The sequence below is a fragment of the Chelon labrosus genome, assembly GCF_963514085.1.
Source record: "Chelon labrosus genome assembly, chromosome: 15".
In the NCBI taxonomy this organism is placed as follows: Eukaryota; Metazoa; Chordata; class Actinopteri; order Mugiliformes; family Mugilidae; genus Chelon; species Chelon labrosus.
Genome location: NC_140348.1, coordinates 28,973,673 through 28,993,569, shown reverse-complemented (window position 1 = coordinate 28,993,569; position 19,897 = coordinate 28,973,673). Strand labels below are relative to the sequence as shown.

The 19,897-nt window shown below is 45.4% G+C and overlaps 1 protein-coding gene across 8 annotated transcripts in view; it reads right to left on the bottom strand.

Moving 5' to 3' along the window:
- The window catches only part of tjap1 (tight junction associated protein 1 (peripheral)), a 22,207-nt gene extending 4,201 nt beyond the window's left edge, over positions 1-18,006 (bottom strand). For 2 of the 8 annotated variants that reach the window (XM_084561826.1, XM_084561830.1), the window contains exons 1-10: positions 17,692-18,006; positions 13,248-13,334; positions 12,930-12,976; positions 8,219-9,434; positions 3,111-3,139; positions 2,706-2,867; positions 2,463-2,529; positions 1,958-1,987; positions 815-922; positions 644-727 (exon numbers count right to left, since the gene is read on the bottom strand). In XM_084561826.1, coding sequence (XP_084417952.1) covers positions 644-727; positions 815-922; positions 1,958-1,987; positions 2,463-2,529; positions 2,706-2,867; positions 3,111-3,139; positions 8,219-9,409 — 1,671 coding nt within the window. In that variant the 5' untranslated portion in view covers positions 9,410-9,434; positions 12,930-12,976; positions 13,248-13,334; positions 17,692-18,006. Of the gene's footprint in view, positions 1-643; positions 728-814; positions 923-1,957; positions 1,988-2,462; positions 2,530-2,705; positions 2,868-3,110; positions 3,140-8,218; positions 9,435-12,929; positions 13,010-13,247; positions 13,335-17,691 lie in introns of all 8 variants that reach the window. The other 6 variants (XM_084561827.1, XM_084561832.1, XM_084561829.1 and 3 more) reach the window with 6 other exon arrangements.
- Between the last annotated feature and the right edge of the window lie 1,891 nt (positions 18,007-19,897).

The window sequence follows — 19,897 nt, the reverse complement described above, 5'->3', positions numbered from 1 at the left end:
AAGAAGACGAGCCGCCGGGAAAATCAAATCAGATAAAATGGCTGAGACCGTTGTGACAGCTACAGCTACGACAACCGAAGTTTATAAATGTCAGTATATTAGGATAAATGTTGAGTTTAAAATGTTGGTTGTTTCGAAAATACTTCTCCGAGGTGGCTTTAAGATTTCGCGGCATCCGTCGGGTGCGTCATATGTGTCGGCGTCAAATGTAAACATCCGGGGTCAAAGGACAGACAAGATGGCTGCCCAGTACGTCCCAATTGTAGCCTACTACTCGCTCGCATACATAAATAACGTACTAAACTGACGGTTGAGTAGAACGTTCTAACCGACGTTAGTATGTACTGACTATTCGGATGCACCCCCTGTCTATATACAACTTCCTGTCTACGACTGCCTGTCTACGACTTCCTGTCTATATACAACTTCCTGTCGACGACTTCCTGTCTATATACAACTTCCTGTCTACGACTTCCTGTTGACGATTTCCTGTCTATATACAACTTCCTGTCTACGATTTCCTGCTGATGAAATCCGATGCTAACATGTGCTACATGCTAATGAGTGTTTGATTGACACTTGGACGGTGGTAACTGTGAGGACCCTCGTGAACGTTTCCTCGTGAACAGTCGTGGTTACTTACGTCAGCGAACTTGTGGTTCCTGAAATGAGACTTGTTGCACTTGAGTAGCTGGACGGCCAGATTACAGTCCTGCCTGTAACGCTCCTGGAGACAAAGACGGACACCTGGATCAGCTCACCTGACGGAGGCGGAGCTAAGATCAAGCTAAGGTGGAAGAGGTGGTGTTCTTACGTTCAGCTCCTCCAGGCGGTCGACGGTGTTCTTGGAGTCCAGTAGTTTGTTCGTCAGTTCCACGATCTCCTGATCCATCGTCTTCTTGTCCCGCTCCACCTTCCGTAGCTGTGGGTGGACCAAAGACATCGTTAGCCTGTCACTCACAGCTGAGACAGTCAATCAGGACGCAGCTCTTCAGTGCAACATGACATTCAGATCATGTGGGAATAAAAATAATCTCTCAACGTCATGTCTGTAGTTTTCTGTTTCTTTTAATCTGAAAATATCCTGCGCGCTTCCTGTTCACAGTTCCCAGATCATTTGAATGCTATGTTAGCCATCAGCGCTCTAGGGGCATTATGGGATGTGGCAGCTAAACAATAAAGATCCAATCAGATCTCGACCCAAGCAGCAAGGCTGTTCAATAACCAGGCTAACGCTAAAGCTAGCATTAGATGAAAGTTAGCTTTTTTGGTCAGGAAGTTCTGCTGCAGCTAACCAGGCTAACGCTAAAGTTAGCATAAGATGAATGTTAGCTTTTTTTGTCCGAATATGTTGCTACAGCTAACCAGGCTAATGCTAAAGTTAGCATAAGATGAATGTTAGCTTTTTTGTCCGAACATGCTGCTGCAGCTAACCAGGCTAACGCTATAGTGAGCATTAGATGAATGTTAGCTTTTTTGTCAGGAAGTGCTGCTGCAGCTAACCAGGCTAACGCTAAAGTTAGCATAAGATGAATGTTAGCTTTTTTGTCAGGAAGTGCTGCTGCAGCTAACCAGGCTAACGCTAAAGTTAGCATTAGATTAATGTTAGCTTTTTTGTGAGGAAGTGCTGCTGCAGCTAACCAGGCTAACGCTAAAGTTAGCATTAGATGAATGTTAGCTTTTTTGTCAGAACATGCTGCTGCAGCTAACCAGGCTAACGCTAAAGTTAGCATTAGGTGAACATCTGCCGAGAGGAACCTGCAGACAGAAGTACAGCATGAATGAGATCATTTTTATTGATTGTTTTATTTTAAATGTTGTGATTGACGGCAGCTTTAGTTTGAGGCTGAGCTCGTTAGCAGGATGAGAGTCTGAACCCAGAGGATAAAGACGTTTAACGGAGGAGAAGGAGGAAGAGGAGGAGGAGGAGGAAGGATGGACATGAATGAAACGCAACTGCATGAACCCATGTCTGACTGACGGCAGCCTGATGAAGATGAAGATGTAGATGATGTAGATGATGAAGTAAGTAGGTCCGTCAAAGAGCAGCGTGAGGAAGAGGAGAGAAAAGAAAGAGATGAAGAACATTGAGTCATCAGCATTAATTCAATATGTCGATGATTGAAGGTCATCTCTCAATCCATGACCTCTGACCTCCTGCTCTGTCGCCTGGCAACCGTCCTTCTGTCAGTGAATCAAACTATGGATTGTTTTAGTGACAGCTGATCAATCCTCTCGTTAATTAACATTTTATTCCAATGTTTTATTTTAATTAGCATCCATAGCAATGAGCTTTAATTATTCATGCGCTGCAATGCTAACCATTAGCATCATTATTAGTGTCTCCATTAGCATCTGATCTGGAGTCAGTGTTGGGTTTTTAACCAACCATCAGACTAAACTCTCTCCCTGATTGGCTGACACTGACCAATGAACTTTGTTAAAGGTCATGTGACATTTACCAGAGCGTGAAGCTTCTCCTCCAGATCCTGATTGGCTCTCTGAGATGCTGTGTAGCTGTTCTGGAGTCTGCAGAGACAAAGACAGAGACAGAGGCAGAGACAGAGAGAGACAGAGAGAGAGACAGAGAGAGAGAGGGCTAATGATCAATCTGTCCCTTCACAATAAAAGTCTTCAGCGACTAAAACCAAAAACCAGCTGATTGCCGATGACCTTTGACCTCAGACCCCGTCCAGTTTGCTCACCTGCGGAACTTGTCCCTCATCTTGTCCAGGTCGTCTCTGGTTCGACTGAGCTCTGCCTCCATGTAGTGACGGCTGCCGTCAAACTCCGCCTCCATGGCCTCCATCTTGTGGGTGGAGAGAGAGAGGCGGCGCCGCAGGTCCTCATTCTGTTGCTGGAGGATTCTGGGTAACGGCAGTAAAGAGGAAATTAGTTTAAACCGAACAACGACAACAATGATTCGTTGGGTGTCAACTCTGTTGATCAACCCTCATCTCTGTCCATCCTGGCAACTTAATTAACAATGAATAATTAGATATGTAAACATGAATAAATAATGAGCCATTAATATGTAATAATGAAATATTCTATTACTAATTATTAAATATCGAGTCATCATTAGTCTGATTAATTAAAGCAGAACTCACCTGATCCTGTCCGAGTCTGACAGAGCCTCCTGAAACACATCACATCATTTTATGAATCAACAATAAAAATCTTTAAACAATAAATGACTCAGTAAATCTTCTTCTACTAATATTTACAGAAATCATTTTACATTCCTTCAGCAGAAGACAACAGGAGATCAACTCTGGATGATGATGATGACGAAGAGTCAGAACGATGACGAAGAGTCAGAACGATGATGAAGAAGAGTCAGAATAGTGATGATGAAGAGTCAGAACGATGACGACGAAGAGTCAGAACGATGACGACGAAGAGTCAGAACGAGGACGACGAAGAGTCAGAACGAGGACGACGAAGAGTCAGAACGATGACGACGAAGAGTCAGAACGAGGACGACGAAGAGTCAGAACGATGACGACGAAGAGTCAGAACGATGACGACGAAGAGTCAGAACGATGACGACGAAGAGTCAGAACGATGACGACGAAGAGTCAGAACGATGACGACGAAGAGTCAGAACGATGACGACGAAGAGTCAGAACTATGACGAAGAGTCAGAATAGTGATGACGAAGAGTCAGAATAGTGATGACGAAGAGTCAGAACGATGACGAAGAGTCAGAACGATGACAAAGAGTCAGAACGATGATGGCGAAGAGTCAGAACGATGATGGCGAAGAGTCAGAATAGTGATGAAGAAGAGTCAGAATAGTGATGAAGAAGAGTCAGAACGATGACGACAAAGAGTCAGAACGATGACAAAGAGTCAGAACGATGACGGCGAAGAGTCAGAACGATGATGAAGAGTCAGAACGATGACGAAGAGTCAGAACGATGACGGCGAAGAGTCAGAACGTTGACGAAGAGTCAGAACGATGACGAAGAGTCAGAACGATGACGAAGAGTCAGAATAGTGATGAAGAGTCAGAACGAAGACGAAAAGTCAGAATGACGATGATGAAGAGTCAGAATGACAATGGCGAAGAGTCAGAACGATGACGACAAAGAGTCAGAACGATGACTACGAAGAGTCAGAACGATGACGACGAAGAGTCAGAACTATGACGAAGAGTCAGAATAGTGATGACGAAGAGTGATGACGAAGAGTGATGACGAAGAGTCAGAATAGTGATGACGAAGAGTCAGAACGATGACAAAGAGTCAGAACGATGATGGCGAAGAGTCAGAATAGTGATGACGAAGAGTCAGAATAGTGATGAAGAAGAGTCAGAACGACGACGACGAAGAGTCAGAACGACGACGACGAAGAGTCAGAACGACGACGACGAAGACGAAGAGTCAGAACGACGACGACGAAGAGTCAGAACGACGACGACGAAGAGTCAGAACGATGAAGAAGAGTCAGAACGACGACGACAAAGAGTCAGAACGATGACGACGAAGAGTCAGAACGATGACGACGAAGAGTCAGAACGATGACGACGAAGAGTCAGAACGATGACGACGAAGAGTCAGAACGATGACGACGAAGAGTCAGAACGATGACGACGAAGAGTCAGAACGATGACGACGAAGAGTCAGAACGATGACGACGAAGAGTCAGAACGATGATGAAGAGTCAGAACGATGACGACGAAGAGTCAGAACGATGACGACGAAGAGTCAGAACTATGACGAAGAGTCAGAATAGTGATGACGAAGAGTCAGAATAGTGATGACGAAGAGTCAGAACGATGACGAAGAGTCAGAACGATGACAAAGAGTCAGAACGATGATGGCGAAGAGTCAGAACGATGATGGCGAAGAGTCAGAATAGTGATGAAGAAGAGTCAGAATAGTGATGAAGAAGAGTCAGAACGATGACGACAAAGAGTCAGAACGATGACAAAGAGTCAGAACGATGACGGCGAAGAGTCAGAACGATGACGAAGAGTCAGAACGATGACGAAGAGTCAGAACGATGACGGCGAAGAGTCAGAACGATGACGGCGAAGAGTCAGAACGATGACGGCGAAGAGTCAGAACGATGACGAAGAGTCAGAATGTTGACGACGAAGAGTCAGAACGATGACGAAGAGTCAGAACGATGACGAAGAGTCAGAACGATGACGAAGAGTCAGAATAGTGATGAAGAGTCAGAACGAAGACGAAAAGTCAGAATGACGATGATGAAGAGTCAGAATGACAATGGCGAAGAGTCAGAACGATGACGACAAAGAGTCAGAACGATGACGACAAAGAGTCAGAACGATGATGGCGAAGAGTCAGAACGATGACGAAGAGTCAGAATAGTGATGACGAAGAGTGATGACGAAGAGTCAGAATAGTGATGACGAAGAGTCAGAATAGTGATGACGAAGAGTCAGAACGATGACAAAGAGTCAGAACGATGATGGCGAAGAGTCAGAATAGTGATGACGAAGAGTCAGAATAGTGATGAAGAAGAGTCAGAACGACGACGACGAAGAGTCAGAACGACGACGACGAAGAGTCAGAACGACGACGACGAAGACGAAGAGTCAGAACGACGACGACGAAGAGTCAGAACGACGACGACGAAGAGTCAGAACGATGAAGAAGAGTCAGAACGACGACGACAAAGAGTCAGAACGATGACGACGAAGAGTCAGAACGATGAAGAAGAGTCAGAACGATGACGACAAAGAGTCAGAACGATGACGACGAAGAGTCAGAACGATGACGACGAAGAGTCAGAACGATGACGACGAAGAGTCAGAACGATGAAGAAGAGTCAGAACGATGACGACGAAGAGTCAGAACGATGACGACAAAGAGTCAGAACGATGACGACAAAGAGTCAGAACGATGACGACAAAGAGTCAGAACGATGACGACAAAGAGTCAGAACGATGACGAAGAGTCAGAACGATGACGACAAAGAGTCAGAACGATGACGACGAAGAGTCAGAACGATGACGACAAAGAGTCAGAACGATGACGACAAAGAGTCAGAACGATGATGAAGAGTCAGAACGATGACGACGAAGAGTCAGAATAGTGATGACGAAGAGTCAGAATAGTGATGACGAAGAGTCAGAATAGTGATGACGAAGAGTCAGAACGATGACGAAGAGTCAGAACGATGATGGCGAAGAGTCAGAACGATGATGGCGAAGAGTGAGAACGATGATGGCGAAGAGTCAGAACGATGATGGCGAAGAGTCAGAACGATGATGGCGAAGAGTCAGAATAGTGATGAAGAAGAGTCAGAATAGTGATGAAGAAGAGTCAGAACGATGACGACAAAGAGTCAGAACGATGACGACGAAGAGTCAGAACGATGACGGCGAAGAGTCAGAACGATGACGACAAAGAGTCAGAACGATGACAAAGAGTCAGAACGATGACGACAAAGAGTCAGAACGATGACGACAAAGAGTCAGAACGATGACGACAAAGAGTCAGAACGATGACGACAAAGAGTCAGAACGATGACGACAAAGAGTCAGAACGATGACGACAAAGAGTCAGAACGATGACGACAAAGAGTCAGAACGATGACGGCGAAGAGTCAGAACGATGACAAAGAGTCAGAACGATGACGACAAAGAGTCAGAACGATGACGACAAAGAGTCAGAACGATGACGGCGAAGAGTCAGAACGATGACGACAAAGAGTCAGAACGATGACGACAAAGAGTCAGAACGATGACGACAAAGAGTCAGAACGATGACGGCGAAGAGTCAGAACGATGATGGCGAAGAGTCAGAACGATGACGACGAAGAGTCAGAACGATGACGACGAAGAGTCAGAACGATGATGGCGAAGAGTCAGAACGATGACGAAGAGTCAGAATGTTGACGACGAAGAGTCAGAACGATGACGAAGAGTCAGAACGATGACGAAGAGTCAGAATAGTGATGAAGAGTCAGAACGAAGATGAAAAGTCAGAATGACAATGGCGAAGAGTCACAACGATGGCGAAGAGTCACAACGATGGCGAAGAGTCAGAACGATGACGGCGAAGAGTCACAACGATGGCGAAGAGTCAGAACGACGATGAAGAGTCTAAAAGGTCCAAACTTTAATTTTCTCTGTGGTTCCGTTACTAGAACTACAAACAGCTGATCTGACTGTTCTCAGGTGGACGCTGATAAACGATGTTTCTTGTTTTCCAGGACGATCAATCAGAGTCGATGCAGCCGCATTAAAGTCCGACGGAGGTTTCAGGATTTCTATCATCTCTCATTGATCTGTGTCGATGCATGTCCCAGCATGCACTGGGGTTTCACATGATGGATCGATGACTCAGCGGCTCAGGGTCCAATCACATCACTCCATTCCACTCAGACAGTAAGACAGGTTCCTGTCCGGACCGGTGATCGATGAAACAGAGAAACAATCAGATGGATCCTTTCAGCACCTGACCTTGAGACTGGTGCATTGTGGGTATTTGTCAGTGTCAGCTGATCCAAACAGCTTATTAACAGTTTATTAAAATGAGTTAAATTCACTTTACGGAAAAGACCCAGAGTTGATCCCTGAGGAACCTCAATCCTTCATCACAACCAGACCTGACTCTATCATCAGATTCCACATGTACGCTTTAGTCAGATATGTGTATCTATGACAGATGTATGTTTATCTTGCTGTTCTCTTCTCTCTTTCTTCTGTCTGTACCCGGCTGGCCTTAGGCAGATGGGTCCCTCCATATGAGCTGGTTCTGGTTCTGCTCGAGGTTTCTTCCTGTTAAAAGGGAGTTTTTCCTGCCACCGTTGCCTTCAGGCTGCTCTGGGGGTTTCAGGCCGGGTTTTTGTAAAGCGTCTTGAGACGATTTGTTTTGTTATTGACGCTATATAAATAAAATTGAATTGAATTGAATTGAATTGAAACCAGAAAAGGAGCCACGATGTTCAGAAAGACTTTAGAACCAGAACCAGAATAGAACCAGAACCTTCTCTACGTTATAATGTTCTGCTGCTGTCGACATTAAAGTTTTACAGAAATCATCCTCAGGACTGACAAAACTTTACTGAATTCAACATTTAACATCAACCACAGGAGGAGGAGGAGGAGGAGGAGGAAGAACAAGTGGAGGATTAAGTGGAGGAAGAGGAGGAAGAAGCAGAGCAGGAGGAAGGAAAAGGAGGAAGAGGAGGAAGAAGAACAGCAGGAGGAAGAGGAGGAGCTGATGAAGGTCCCTACCTTGATGTGGGACAACAGAGACATGTTAGAGAGAGGAGGTCTTTGTCTCTGAGGCTCTTTAATGTCCTCAACCTCCATCTTTACTCCTCTGTTCACCTCCTCTTTAGGCCCTGCCCCCTCAGTTATGTCACCCTGAGGGGTCTCCCGCTCCCGTCCCGCCCCCTCCTCCCCCAGGCGCTGGTACCAGGTGTCAGGTCTATGCAGCGCCGCCACCCAGTCGTCCCAGCGCCGAGTCCGATCTGTAGACGGCGGCTCCACCGGTTGGTTCCTGTGGCCGCGCCAGGGGGCGGAGCTTCTGTGCTTCCTGCCGAGCAGCGTGAGGCGGGCGGGGCTTAGCACCCGGCAGGTGATCTCGTCCAGGAAGTTGGAGAATCGGACCTTCTCCTCCAGAACATTCATCCTCCAGTTCCAGGCAGATCTACAAGGGGAGGGAGGAGCCGAAGACCGCCGCTCTGCCCGGTCCAGAGAGCAGGCTGGTACGTGGCGGGAGGTGCCGATCCGCCCCCCACCGTCGTCCAGAAGTTCCACAGATTTTGACTTCCTGATGACATCATATGCCTGCGCCGCAGACATCGAGACCGGCTGTTTTAGGATGCCCTTTGGACGCATGGCGCCCTGCATCTGCCGGATCCTGTTGTGGCGGTCTCCTCTGGGTCCGCCCGCCGCAGAGGGCTTGGCAGTGCTGGGGCTTCTGGGAGCTGGTGAACCCTGGTCTGTGCCGACAGAGCTCTTCACCGTGGGACCAGGATTCGTGGAACGGCGAGGTCTGGAATGGCGTTGAGGACTCGTGGAGCAGCGAGGCCTGGAGTGGCGTTGAGGACTTGCGCCGTGTCGGTCCACTGCGGTTCTGGTCTTATTGGGTCGGTGGGTGTGGCTGCTGTAGGGCGGCGGAGGGATGCAAAGCTCCAGACTGGACAAGCTGGAGACGTCCAGCTCGCTGTCTGAGAGCGGGAGCGGTGGAGCGGGAATGCCATGTTGCCACCGGGCGCTCTGTGCCCGTAGACGGCCGGCAGCGGTGGGGAGGCGGGTGGGGAGGTAGAGTTGTGGTGAAAGCATGTTTAGGGCGTGTTTGTTTACCTGATTGATGTCGGGTGGCGGCGGTGGCTGACCGGCGGTCAGGGCGTGGCGTGTCTCACGGTGCTGTGGCGGAGCCTTGCGGTAAGGCTTCCTGGCCGGGGCAGCGCTCGTCATCCTGGCGTCTTGTCGTGTGTCAGTCCTGTCAGGAGAACAAGCGTTAGACGAGGAAGGAAACGCCACAGACGCCCGCCGCCGACCGCCACGACACCTCGACTGGACACCGTCACAGTCGCTCCCTCGCTCTCTGAGAGCAGATTGATGCTCGGTCACCCCGCATCAACGTCAACACTCCATCACTGCACAGGGTTAGTGTGTTTGTGAGGACCGGCCTGAATGAGTCCTACACACACACAGTGAGTAACTCACACTCTCTCACACACACACACACACCCACACACACACACACCCAGTGTCATGGGATGGTCCTCTGAAGGATACGAACCCATGTCTAGTGTGTGTGCGCCTCAGGCTACTCATTGATTGGTTTATTTCCAGAACAGGAAGTGCAGCTGCATTGATCTGGATAATGCTAACCTTTAGCATGTCAGTGAGTGGGTGACACAGAACAATGCTAACACCGCTAGCATGCTAACTGTGAGCACCACACTGCAGCCGTCACCATTAATGTCTGACTCACGTCATCAAACTCAGGAGTAGAGAAGGCAGCTGTCAATTAATAGCTAGCCGTTAGCATAGCTATTAGCCTAGCTTAGCATGAGAACAGTACAGCATAAAGCTAAACATAATAATTTACGTATCCAGAAGTGGCTCATGTATGTGGAGTGTTGGCAGGGTCAGGGTCAGGGCTGGCAGGGACGTGTAGTCAGAGGAGGCAGTGCCTACGTCCATCAGAATAATGGTTGTACACACTTTTAGCATGTGTCCTAATGTTCCATAGTCTAGTTAATATAGTTCATGTATGAGTGGAACATATTTAGTCTTGTTGATCTGACATTAAACTGAAAAAGCAGAGATGAGGCAGCCAGTACTTCTGCCTCATGAAAGAGGGCGCTAGTGAGCCACGGGTTCATGCTGTTGCTCTTCTTCTTCTACGCTGAGTCAACTGGACGATCTCGTTCCATTTATTGTACAGAAGATTATAAATCTGACCTTAAAACATTCTCAAAACTGACCTTCAGTCCAAACAGGAAGTGGCAAATGACGGAAGATATTTAGTCTGAATCAAAAATGGATCAAATCATCAGAAGATTTAACAACTCAATATTATATGTAATAAATGTGCTATATATATATTATATATAGCACATTTATGTTCAGACGTGTTTAAATGTTCATGTTTAAATGTTCAGACGTGTTTAAATGTTCATGTGTAAATGTTCAGACGTGTTTAAATGTTCAGACGTGTTTAAATGTTCATGTTTAAATGTTCAGACGTGTTTAAATGTTCAGACGTGTTTAAATGTTCATGTTTAAATGTTCAGACGTGTTTAAATGTTCAGACGTGTTTAAATGTTCATGTTTAAATGTTCAGACGTGTTTAAATGTTCAGACGTGTTTAAATGTTCATGTTTAAATGTTCAGACGTGTTTAAATGTTCATGTTTAAATGTTCAGACGTGTTTAAATGTTCAGACGTGTTTAAATGTTCATGTTTAAATGTTCATGTATGTTTAAATGTTCAGACATGTTTAAATGTTCATGTTTAAATGTTCAGACGTGTTTAAATGTTCAGACGTGTTTAAATGTTCATGTTTAAATGTTCATGTTTAAATGTTCAGACGTGTTTAAATGTTCAGACGTGTGTAAATGTTCAGACGTGTGTAAATGTTCATGTGTAAATGTTCATGTTTAAATGTTCAGACGTGTTTAAACGTTCAGACGTGTGTAAATGTTCAGACGTGTTTAAATGTTCAGACGTGTTTAAATGTTCATGTGTAAATGTTCAGACGTGTTTAAATGTTCATGTGTAAATGTTCATGTGTAAATGTTCAGACGTGTGTAAACGTTCAGACGTGTGTAAACGTTCAGACGTGTTTAAACGTTCAGACGTGTTTAAACGTTCAGACGTGTTTAAATGTTCAGACATGTGTAAATGTTCAGACATGTGTAAATGTTCAGACATGTGTAAATGTTCAGACATGTGTAAATGTTCAGGCATGTGTAAATGTTCAGACGTGTTTAAATGTTCAGACGTGTTTAAATGTTCAGACATGTTTAAATGTTCAGACATGTTTAAATGTTCATGTGTAAATGTTCATGTGTAAATGTTCAGGCATGTTTAAATGTTCAGACGTGTTTAAATGTTCAGACATGTTTAAATGTTCATGTGTAAATGTTCATGTGTAAATGTTCAGGCATGTTTAAATGTTCAGACGTGTTTAAATGTTCAGACATGTTTAAATGTTCATGTTTAAATGTTCAGGCATGTTTAAATGTTCAGACGTGTTTAAATGTTCAGACGTGTTTAAATGTTCAGACATGTTTAAATGTTCATGTTTAAATGTTCATGTTTAAATGTTCATACGTGTTTAAATGTTCAGACGTGTTTAAACGTTCATGTTTAAATGTTCAGACGTGTTTAAATGTTCATGTTTAAATGTTCATACGTGTTTAAATGTTCAGACGTGTTTAAATGTTCATGTTTAAATGTTCATGTTTAAATGTTCAGACGTGTGTAAATGTTCAGACGTGTTTAAATGTTCAGACGTGTGTAAATGTTCATGTGTAAATGTTCAGACGTGTTTAAACGTTCAGACGTGTTTAAACGTTCAGACGTGTTTAAACGTTCAGACGTGTTTAAATGTTCATGTGTAAATGTTCAGACATGTGTAAATGTTCAGACATGTGTAAATGTTCAGACATGTGTAAATGTTCATGTGTAAATGTTCAGACGTGTTTAAATGTTCAGACGTGTTTAAATGTTCAGACATGTTTAAATGTTCATGTGTAAATGTTCATGTGTAAATGTTCAGGCATGTTTAAATGTTCAGGCGTGTTTAAATGTTCAGACATGTTTAAATGTTCATGTTTAAATGTTCATGTGTAAATGTTCAGGCATGTTTAAATGTTCAGACGTGTTTAAATGTTCAGACGTGTTTAAATGTTCAGACGTGTTTAAATGTTCAGACATGTTTAAATGTTCATGTTTAAATGTTCATGTTTAAATGTTCATACGTGTTTAAATGTTCATGTTTAAATGTTCAGACGTGTTTAAACGTTCATGTTTAAATGTTCAGGCGTGTTTAAATGTTCAGACATGTTTAAATGTTCATGTTTAAATGTTCAGACGTGTTTAAACGTTCATGTTTAAATGCTCAGACGTGTTTAAATGTTCATGTTTAAATGTTCAGACGTGTTTAAACGTTCATACGTGTTTCAATTTTCAGACATGTTTAAATGTTCATACGTGTTTAAATGTTCATGTTTAAATGTTCAGACGTGTTTAAACGTTCATACGTGTTTCAATTTTCAGACATGTTCAAATGTTCAGACGTGTTTAAACGTTCATGTTTAAATGTTCAGACGTGTTTAAACGTTCATGTTTAAATGTTCAGACGTGTTTAAACGTTCATGTTTAAATGTTCAGACGTGTTTAAACGTTCATGTTTAAATGTTCAGACGTGTTTAAATGTTCATGTCATCCAGGTTTTTTCAGGTGTTGTTGGGCTACGTACCTGAACGGTGAGCTGCTCCTCAGCTGACTTCATCCACAGAGAAGATCCTGAAACATCAGAGCATCAGTAAAACCTCAGACCTGTTCAACAAAGATGACACTGAAGGTTAAACGCTGATAAATGAGACTTTACAGCTGGTTCATGGTTCTGCTCCATTAGAGACGATATTCTACTGACCACATGATGGCGCTGGTTATTACATATAATTATTATAAATGTCAACAGTCAGTCTGACGTCTCCACACCAGCTCAAGTGCTGATGAATAATGCACTCAGAGAAATAAATGAGTCGAGGCCACAGAGAGAACAGATCCTGACCTGAACGTCACTCACAGCTCTTCATGCTCAGTCTGACGCCTCCTTCTTCTTTTCCTGTTGACACCAGAGCCTCACGTCTCCGATCACCTGAAACACAAGACGGACAAACGGAAAAACCTGAGACGCTGTAGACGGAGGGAAGAAAGGTCGTCAACACTGACTGGTACAACAACATAGGGCTGGTTCAGACCTGGCATTAAGATCACCGTCTCTAGAGTCCAGGTTAGAGTCCAGGTGTGAACACTGATCTGGTCTCTAGAGTCCAGGTTAAACAGGTCCAGGTGTGAACACTGATCTGGTCTCTAGAGTCCAGGTTAAACAGGCCCAGGTGTGAACACTGATCTGGTCTCTAGAGTCCAGGTGTGAACACTGATCTGGTCTCTAGAGTCCAGGTGTGAACACTGATCTGGTCTCTAGAGTCCAGGTTAAACAGGTCCAGGTGTGAACACTGATCTGGTCTCTAGAGTCCAGGTTAAACAGGCCCAGGTGTGAACACTGATCTGGTCTCTAGAGTCCAGGTGTGAACACTGATCTGGTCTCTAGAGTCCAGGTTAAACAGGTCCAGGTGTGAACACTGATCTGGTCTCTAGAGTCCAGGTTAAACAGGTGTCTGTTCATTAGTAATGAGAGCCTTTTAAAAGATTCTGGTCTTGGAGCTGAGAACCAAACTAAACCAGAAACTGATCTGAACTAGAATCAACTCAGGAGATGATTGACCATGAGGAGGAGGAGGATGATTCATCATGTGGTTTTAGGGTCCGGGTTCATTATTGATCTGATCATATTAATTGTTTCTTTATTTCCTTTCTATCAGAGATGTTTGTTTTTCAGCAGTGACATGATTCCTCTGAGGATGGATCTTACAGGGTTAGGAATAGGGTAAGGCTTGTATTAGCATTAGCATTAGCATTAGTGTTGGTTTTAGCATTCACATTGCATTCTCAGCATTGACATTCACATGAGCATTAATAGTAGCATTCTATTTTTATATTAGTGGTCTTATTGGTTCCTCTGTTCCTATTATCATGAGCAGATAATTGGTTTGTCTGAAGGTTCTCAGTCATCCAGGTCATGGTTTATACAAAACAGGTTCATAAAAAGGCAAATGGACTTTCTGGAGTTTTTTCCTTCTCTTTTGGATCCAGATAACTGACATCACTCTGTTCACGTCTGTAAAGCTGTTTTATTTTGAGAATGAATGAGGATCTGAAGCTGATTAGTCGTTAGCACTGATTTAATTAACAAACCAGCAGAGTTTAACTCAGGACACAGACTCGTCAGACGATGAAGATATTTATAATATTGATCACATCTGATGTTTTCAGGCTTTAGAGTTCAGTCAAACATTTGTGGGACTTGAAGTTTCTTTATTTAAAAAGAAAACAAAACAAAAAACAGCCACCAAACTTTCCCATCATGCCTTGCAAACACAGACAGGAAGTCAAACACACATCTGACAGGATCAACATGTCAATGTGGTCCAAGTCTGAGGATTCAGAGAAACTTTAAATACACAACACGCCTGACTGTCAACCAGTCAGTCAGTATGTGGGTCAGTCAACCAACCAGTCAGTCAGTATGTGGGTCAGTCAACCAACAGTCAACCAACCAGTCAGTCAGTATGTGGGTCAGTCAACCAACCAGTCAGTCAGTATGTGGGTCAGTCAACCAACCAGTCAACCAACCAGTCAGTCAGTATGTGGGTCAGTCAACCAACCAGTCAGTCAGTATGTGGGTCAGTCAACCAACAGTCAACCAACCAGTCAGTCAGTATGTGGGTCAGTCAACCAACCAGTCAGTCAGTATGTGGGTCAGTCAACCAACCAGTCAGTCAGTATGTGGGTCAGTCAACCAACCAGTCAACCAACCAGTCAGTCAGTATGTGGGTCAGTCAACCAACCAGTCAACCAACCAGTCAGTCAGTATGTGGGTCAGTCAACCAACCAGTCAGTCAGTCAGTCAGTATGTGGGTCAGTCAACCAACCAGTCAACCAACCAGTCAGTCAGTATGTGGGTCAGTCAACCAACCAGTCAACCAACCAGTCAGTCAGTATGTGGGTCAGTCAACCAACCAGTCAACCAACCAGTCAGTCAGTATGTGGGTCAGTCAACCAACAGTCAACCAACCAGTCAGTCAGTATGTGGGTCAGTCAACCAACAGTCAACCAACCAGTCAGTCAGTCAGTCAGACCTCTTCCTGTCAGCTGGTGTTTTCTTTGTTCCACCAATCAAAGACTGTCACAACAGACAGGAAGTAGCCTGTCGCCATGGATACGAACCAGATGAGTGAAGCATGGAAGCATCAAGCTTCATGGTTGAGTTGATAATTAAAGAGGTTTTAAATGAATCTGATGATATTTAACAGACTGAACAGATTAACGGTTAAATGGTCTTTTCACTCGTTCACACATTCACACACCAGAGCTCAGTCCTCAACTACAACTCAGATCTCTGACTATTTAAATACGTCCAGTCTGGTTCTGGTCCGTCCCACTCTTATAACCATCACTAATAACCTCCTCATGGCATGGTGGCCTAGTGCAGCCTTTCACAACACGACTGGTTCACATCATATCTCTCCTGCACTGAGTTTGTCCAACTTCAGATCTCACCTGTCTCCAGAGGAGTCCCTCAGGGTTCTGTCCTGGGTCCCCTACTGTTCATCTTTTACCTTCTTCCTAATACCAGGTACATTTTCACTCCTACATGGACGACACCAGCTCTACTGGTCTACAAGGCCGACCTTTCCGCCTGTCTAACAGAAAGTGAACAGTAGTAAACCAGAAGTCCTCCTCGTTGGTCCACTCTGGCCAACGTTAACAGTGTCTCCCTAGACATTGATAACTTCCCTCGGGTTAAAGAAACCCACATCAACACCGTGACTCTGTCTGCTCACTTCCACCTCCTCTACATCAGTCGTCTAACACAGAACACCACCAGAACCCTCCAAATGCCTCCACCAACTTCAGCTGGTCTGAAACACAGCAGCTGGTATCATCACCAGATCTCCCTCCATGAACCACATCAGCTCCACCGGCTTCCTATAGAACCACATACTGAGATCCTGCTACCTTCAAGACCCTTCACAACCAAGCTCCATCATATCGGCCTGAACTCCAACGACATGAACCGTCCCGTACTCTCAGATCCTCCTCAGATCCTCCTACCTGACGGTCTACCGTAGCTTTTAGAGCTTTCGTTCCCACATGACATCAGAAACAGACTCTCTTCAAATCCAGACTCAGATCTTTTTTACTCCATTTAACCTGTTTTCCCTTTTAATCACAGTCATTGTCTGTTCACGGTATTCTTATGATGTTTTATCTTGGCCTTGACCTTCAGTGCTTTGAAAGGCGCCAATACATTATGACAGGCCAAGCCCTGGGAGCAGCTGGGGGTTCAGTGTCTTGCTCGAGGGTACTCCGGTGGTCCATGCTCCGGGGATTGAACCGATAACCCTGTGGTAACCCTGGTAACCCTGTGGTAACCTGTGGTAACCCTGGTAACCCTGGTAACCCTGTGGTAACCCTGGTAACCTGTGGTAACCCTGTGGTAACCCTGGTAACCCTGTGGTAACCCTGGTAACCCTGTGGTAACCCTGTGGTAACCCTGGTAACCCTGTGGTAACCCTGTGGTAACCTGTGGTAACCCTGGTAACCCTGTGGTAACCCTGGTAACCCTGGTAACCCTGGTAACCCTGTGGTAACCCTGGTAAACCTGGTAACCTGTGGTAACCCTGGTAACCCTGGTAACCCTGTGGTAACCCTGGTAACCTGTGGTAACCCTGGTAACCTGTGGTAACCCTGGTAACCCTGGTAACCCTGGTAACCTGTGGTAACCCTGGTAACCCTGGTAACCCTGTGGTAACCCTGGTAACCTGTGGTAACCCTGGTAACCTGTGGTAACCCTGGTAACCCTGGTAACCCTGGTAACCTGTGGTAACCCTGTGGTAACCTGTGGTAACCTGTGGTAACCCTGGTAACCTGTGGTAACCCTGGTAACCCTGGTAACCCTGGTAACCTGTGGTAACCCTGTGGTAACCTGTGGTAACCTGTGGTAACCTGTGGTAACCCTGGTAACCTGTGGTAACCCTGGTAACCTGTGGTAACCCTGGTAACCTGTGGTAACCCTGGTAACCTGCTTCAACCTCCACATGTTTACATCGTAGTTTCTATCATCATTCATTTAATGTCTGGAAACTTTTTATAACTTTAATGAGTCAGTGACTAAAGCTGCTGGTTAATCACTGATCAGCTGATTAATTAAGGCGGATCACCTCCATCTTCGGTTCTGTTAAACCCGAACCGAACCCGAGCATCGTCCGGCCTCCCGCCGCCCGTTAGACCGACACTAACCGGCCGTGGCCCAGTTCACCGTCACCGGGACATCAGCACCGAGCCTCCAGCTCCAGTCCTCCCTCCAGAACCACCCGCTCACTGCTTACCTGAGAGCCGGTGACCGAGGCTCGGCCCGGTTGGCCCTACGGAAAGTCCCGGAGAGCGGAGAGAAGAGGAAACTTTAGCAGGGGCTCCGGTCTGCTCCTTCGGTTGTCGAGGAGGGAGGAGAGAGGGAATCCGAACCGATCCGAGGCAGGGGAGGAGCGCGGAGGTCCGGCGGTCGAAGCTGGAGATCCCGTCAGCGAGCGGCCGGAGGAGAAGCAGCCGAACAAGAGGCGCCGAGTAACGGCCGCAAATCCACTCAGATCCGCTCGAAGAAAGTTGATCCGCTGCCCTGTTCAGCTGTCGCCATCTTTACCCGCGGGGCATGACGGGTAATCCTGAGGAATCTCCCCCTGCCCTCCTTCCCCGCCCTTTACACGCCCCTCGCGCCCTGCGTGGTGACGTCACATCACCCATTTAAAAATAAAAACGTCTGAATCACGTGATTTACAGTAAACCAATTAAAAACAAGCTCACCCGCCTGTAAAACATTTAATAAACATTTAATAAACATTTAATAAACATTAATATGATTATTGACCAAAGAACAAACTGAACCAGTGGCTTCACAGAGATTTATAGCGACGAAGGCAGAAGTCTCGTCTCGTCCTGCTCATGCAGCTATTCCCCCGTCTGTCGAATAACAGATCAGAGTGCTACTGATAAGTTATTATTTAATTTTATATGGAACAAGACACTTACTATGAACATCTCTGACTGTGGCGGTCTAAACGTTACCTGGATACAGCAGTTCTTACATACACCTTTACATCTATAGGAACTTTATACCCAAATATATATTTTCTACCATTGGAGGCCTTGAACATATTATGTGATTATAAAATAGAAAAACTTTCCTTAATTCTATCAAACATAAGTAAATGCTGTTGTTACGGTCGTTAATCTATAAACACAACGTCTCTCCACATCGATGCTTTACTTGGAATAATCCACACATCAAGTATAAAAATAAATCTCTAAATCTCTTCATTCCTGCTTTGATAATAACATAATTTTAGTTTCCCAGCTACTCAATAACAATGGAAATCTGCTAAATTACACTGAATTCCTTCAGACATGGTATTCACCCAGAAAGACTGCAACTATAATGGTCCACCCTGGACAGGTCTCCAGTCTATCCCAGCTGTCATTGGTCTAGAGGGGGGGTCCACCCTGGACAGGTCTCCAGTCTATCCCAGCTGTCGTTGGTCTAGAGGGGGGGTCCACCCTGGACAGGTCTCCAGTCTATCCCAGCTGTCGTCGGTCTAGAGGGGGGGTCCACCCTGGACAGGTCTCCAGTCTATCCCAGCTGTCGTCGGTCTAGAGGGGGGGTCCACCCTGGACAGGTCTCCAGTCTATCCCAGCTGTCGTCGGTCTAGAGGGGGGGTCCACCCTGGACAGGTCTCCAGTCTATCCCAGCTGTCGTCGGTCTAGAGGGGGGGTCCACCCTGGACAGGTCTCCAGTCTATCCCAGCTGTCGTCGGTCTAGAGGGGGGGTCCACCCTGGACAGGTCTCCAGTCTATCCCAGCTGTCGTCGGTCTAGAGGGGGGGTCCACCCTGGACAGGTCTCCAGTCTATCCCAGCTGTCGTCGGTCTAGAGGGGGGGTCCACCCTGGACAGGTCTCCAGTCTATCCCAGCTGTCGTCGGTCTAGGGGGGGGTCCACCCTGGACAGGTCTCCAGTCTATCCCAGTCTAACACAGAGAGACAGAATCACCAATGAACCTAACCAGCATGTCTTTGGACGGTGGGAGGAAGCTGGAGAACCTGGAGAGAACCCATGCAGACACAGGGAGAACACGCAGACTACACACAGAAAGGAACCAGTCGACCTGGATTAGAACCCAGAACCTTCTGGCTGGGAGGCATCAGTGATGACCACCTCTCCACTGAGACGCCCCTAAAGAAGTATTAAAGAAAAACATAAATAAAAGTCTGAATCACATGACGTTTTAAAGAAACTTTATTTAAATCTTTAGGTTTTCACGGTTGATTCAATAAAAGGAGACACATTTATTTGATATTCCCTCTTTAAATAAAGTAATTTAAATTAATTACATGTTCGGAATAATGGATACAAATAAATATAAATAAATTTTCATTCATTCATTCATTTATTTATTGTGAATTCATCCTTATTATTCTGAGCAGCAGAGTTTTTTCGTGTAGACTGAAACAAGTGTGTCCCCATAACTGAGGGACAATAAGACA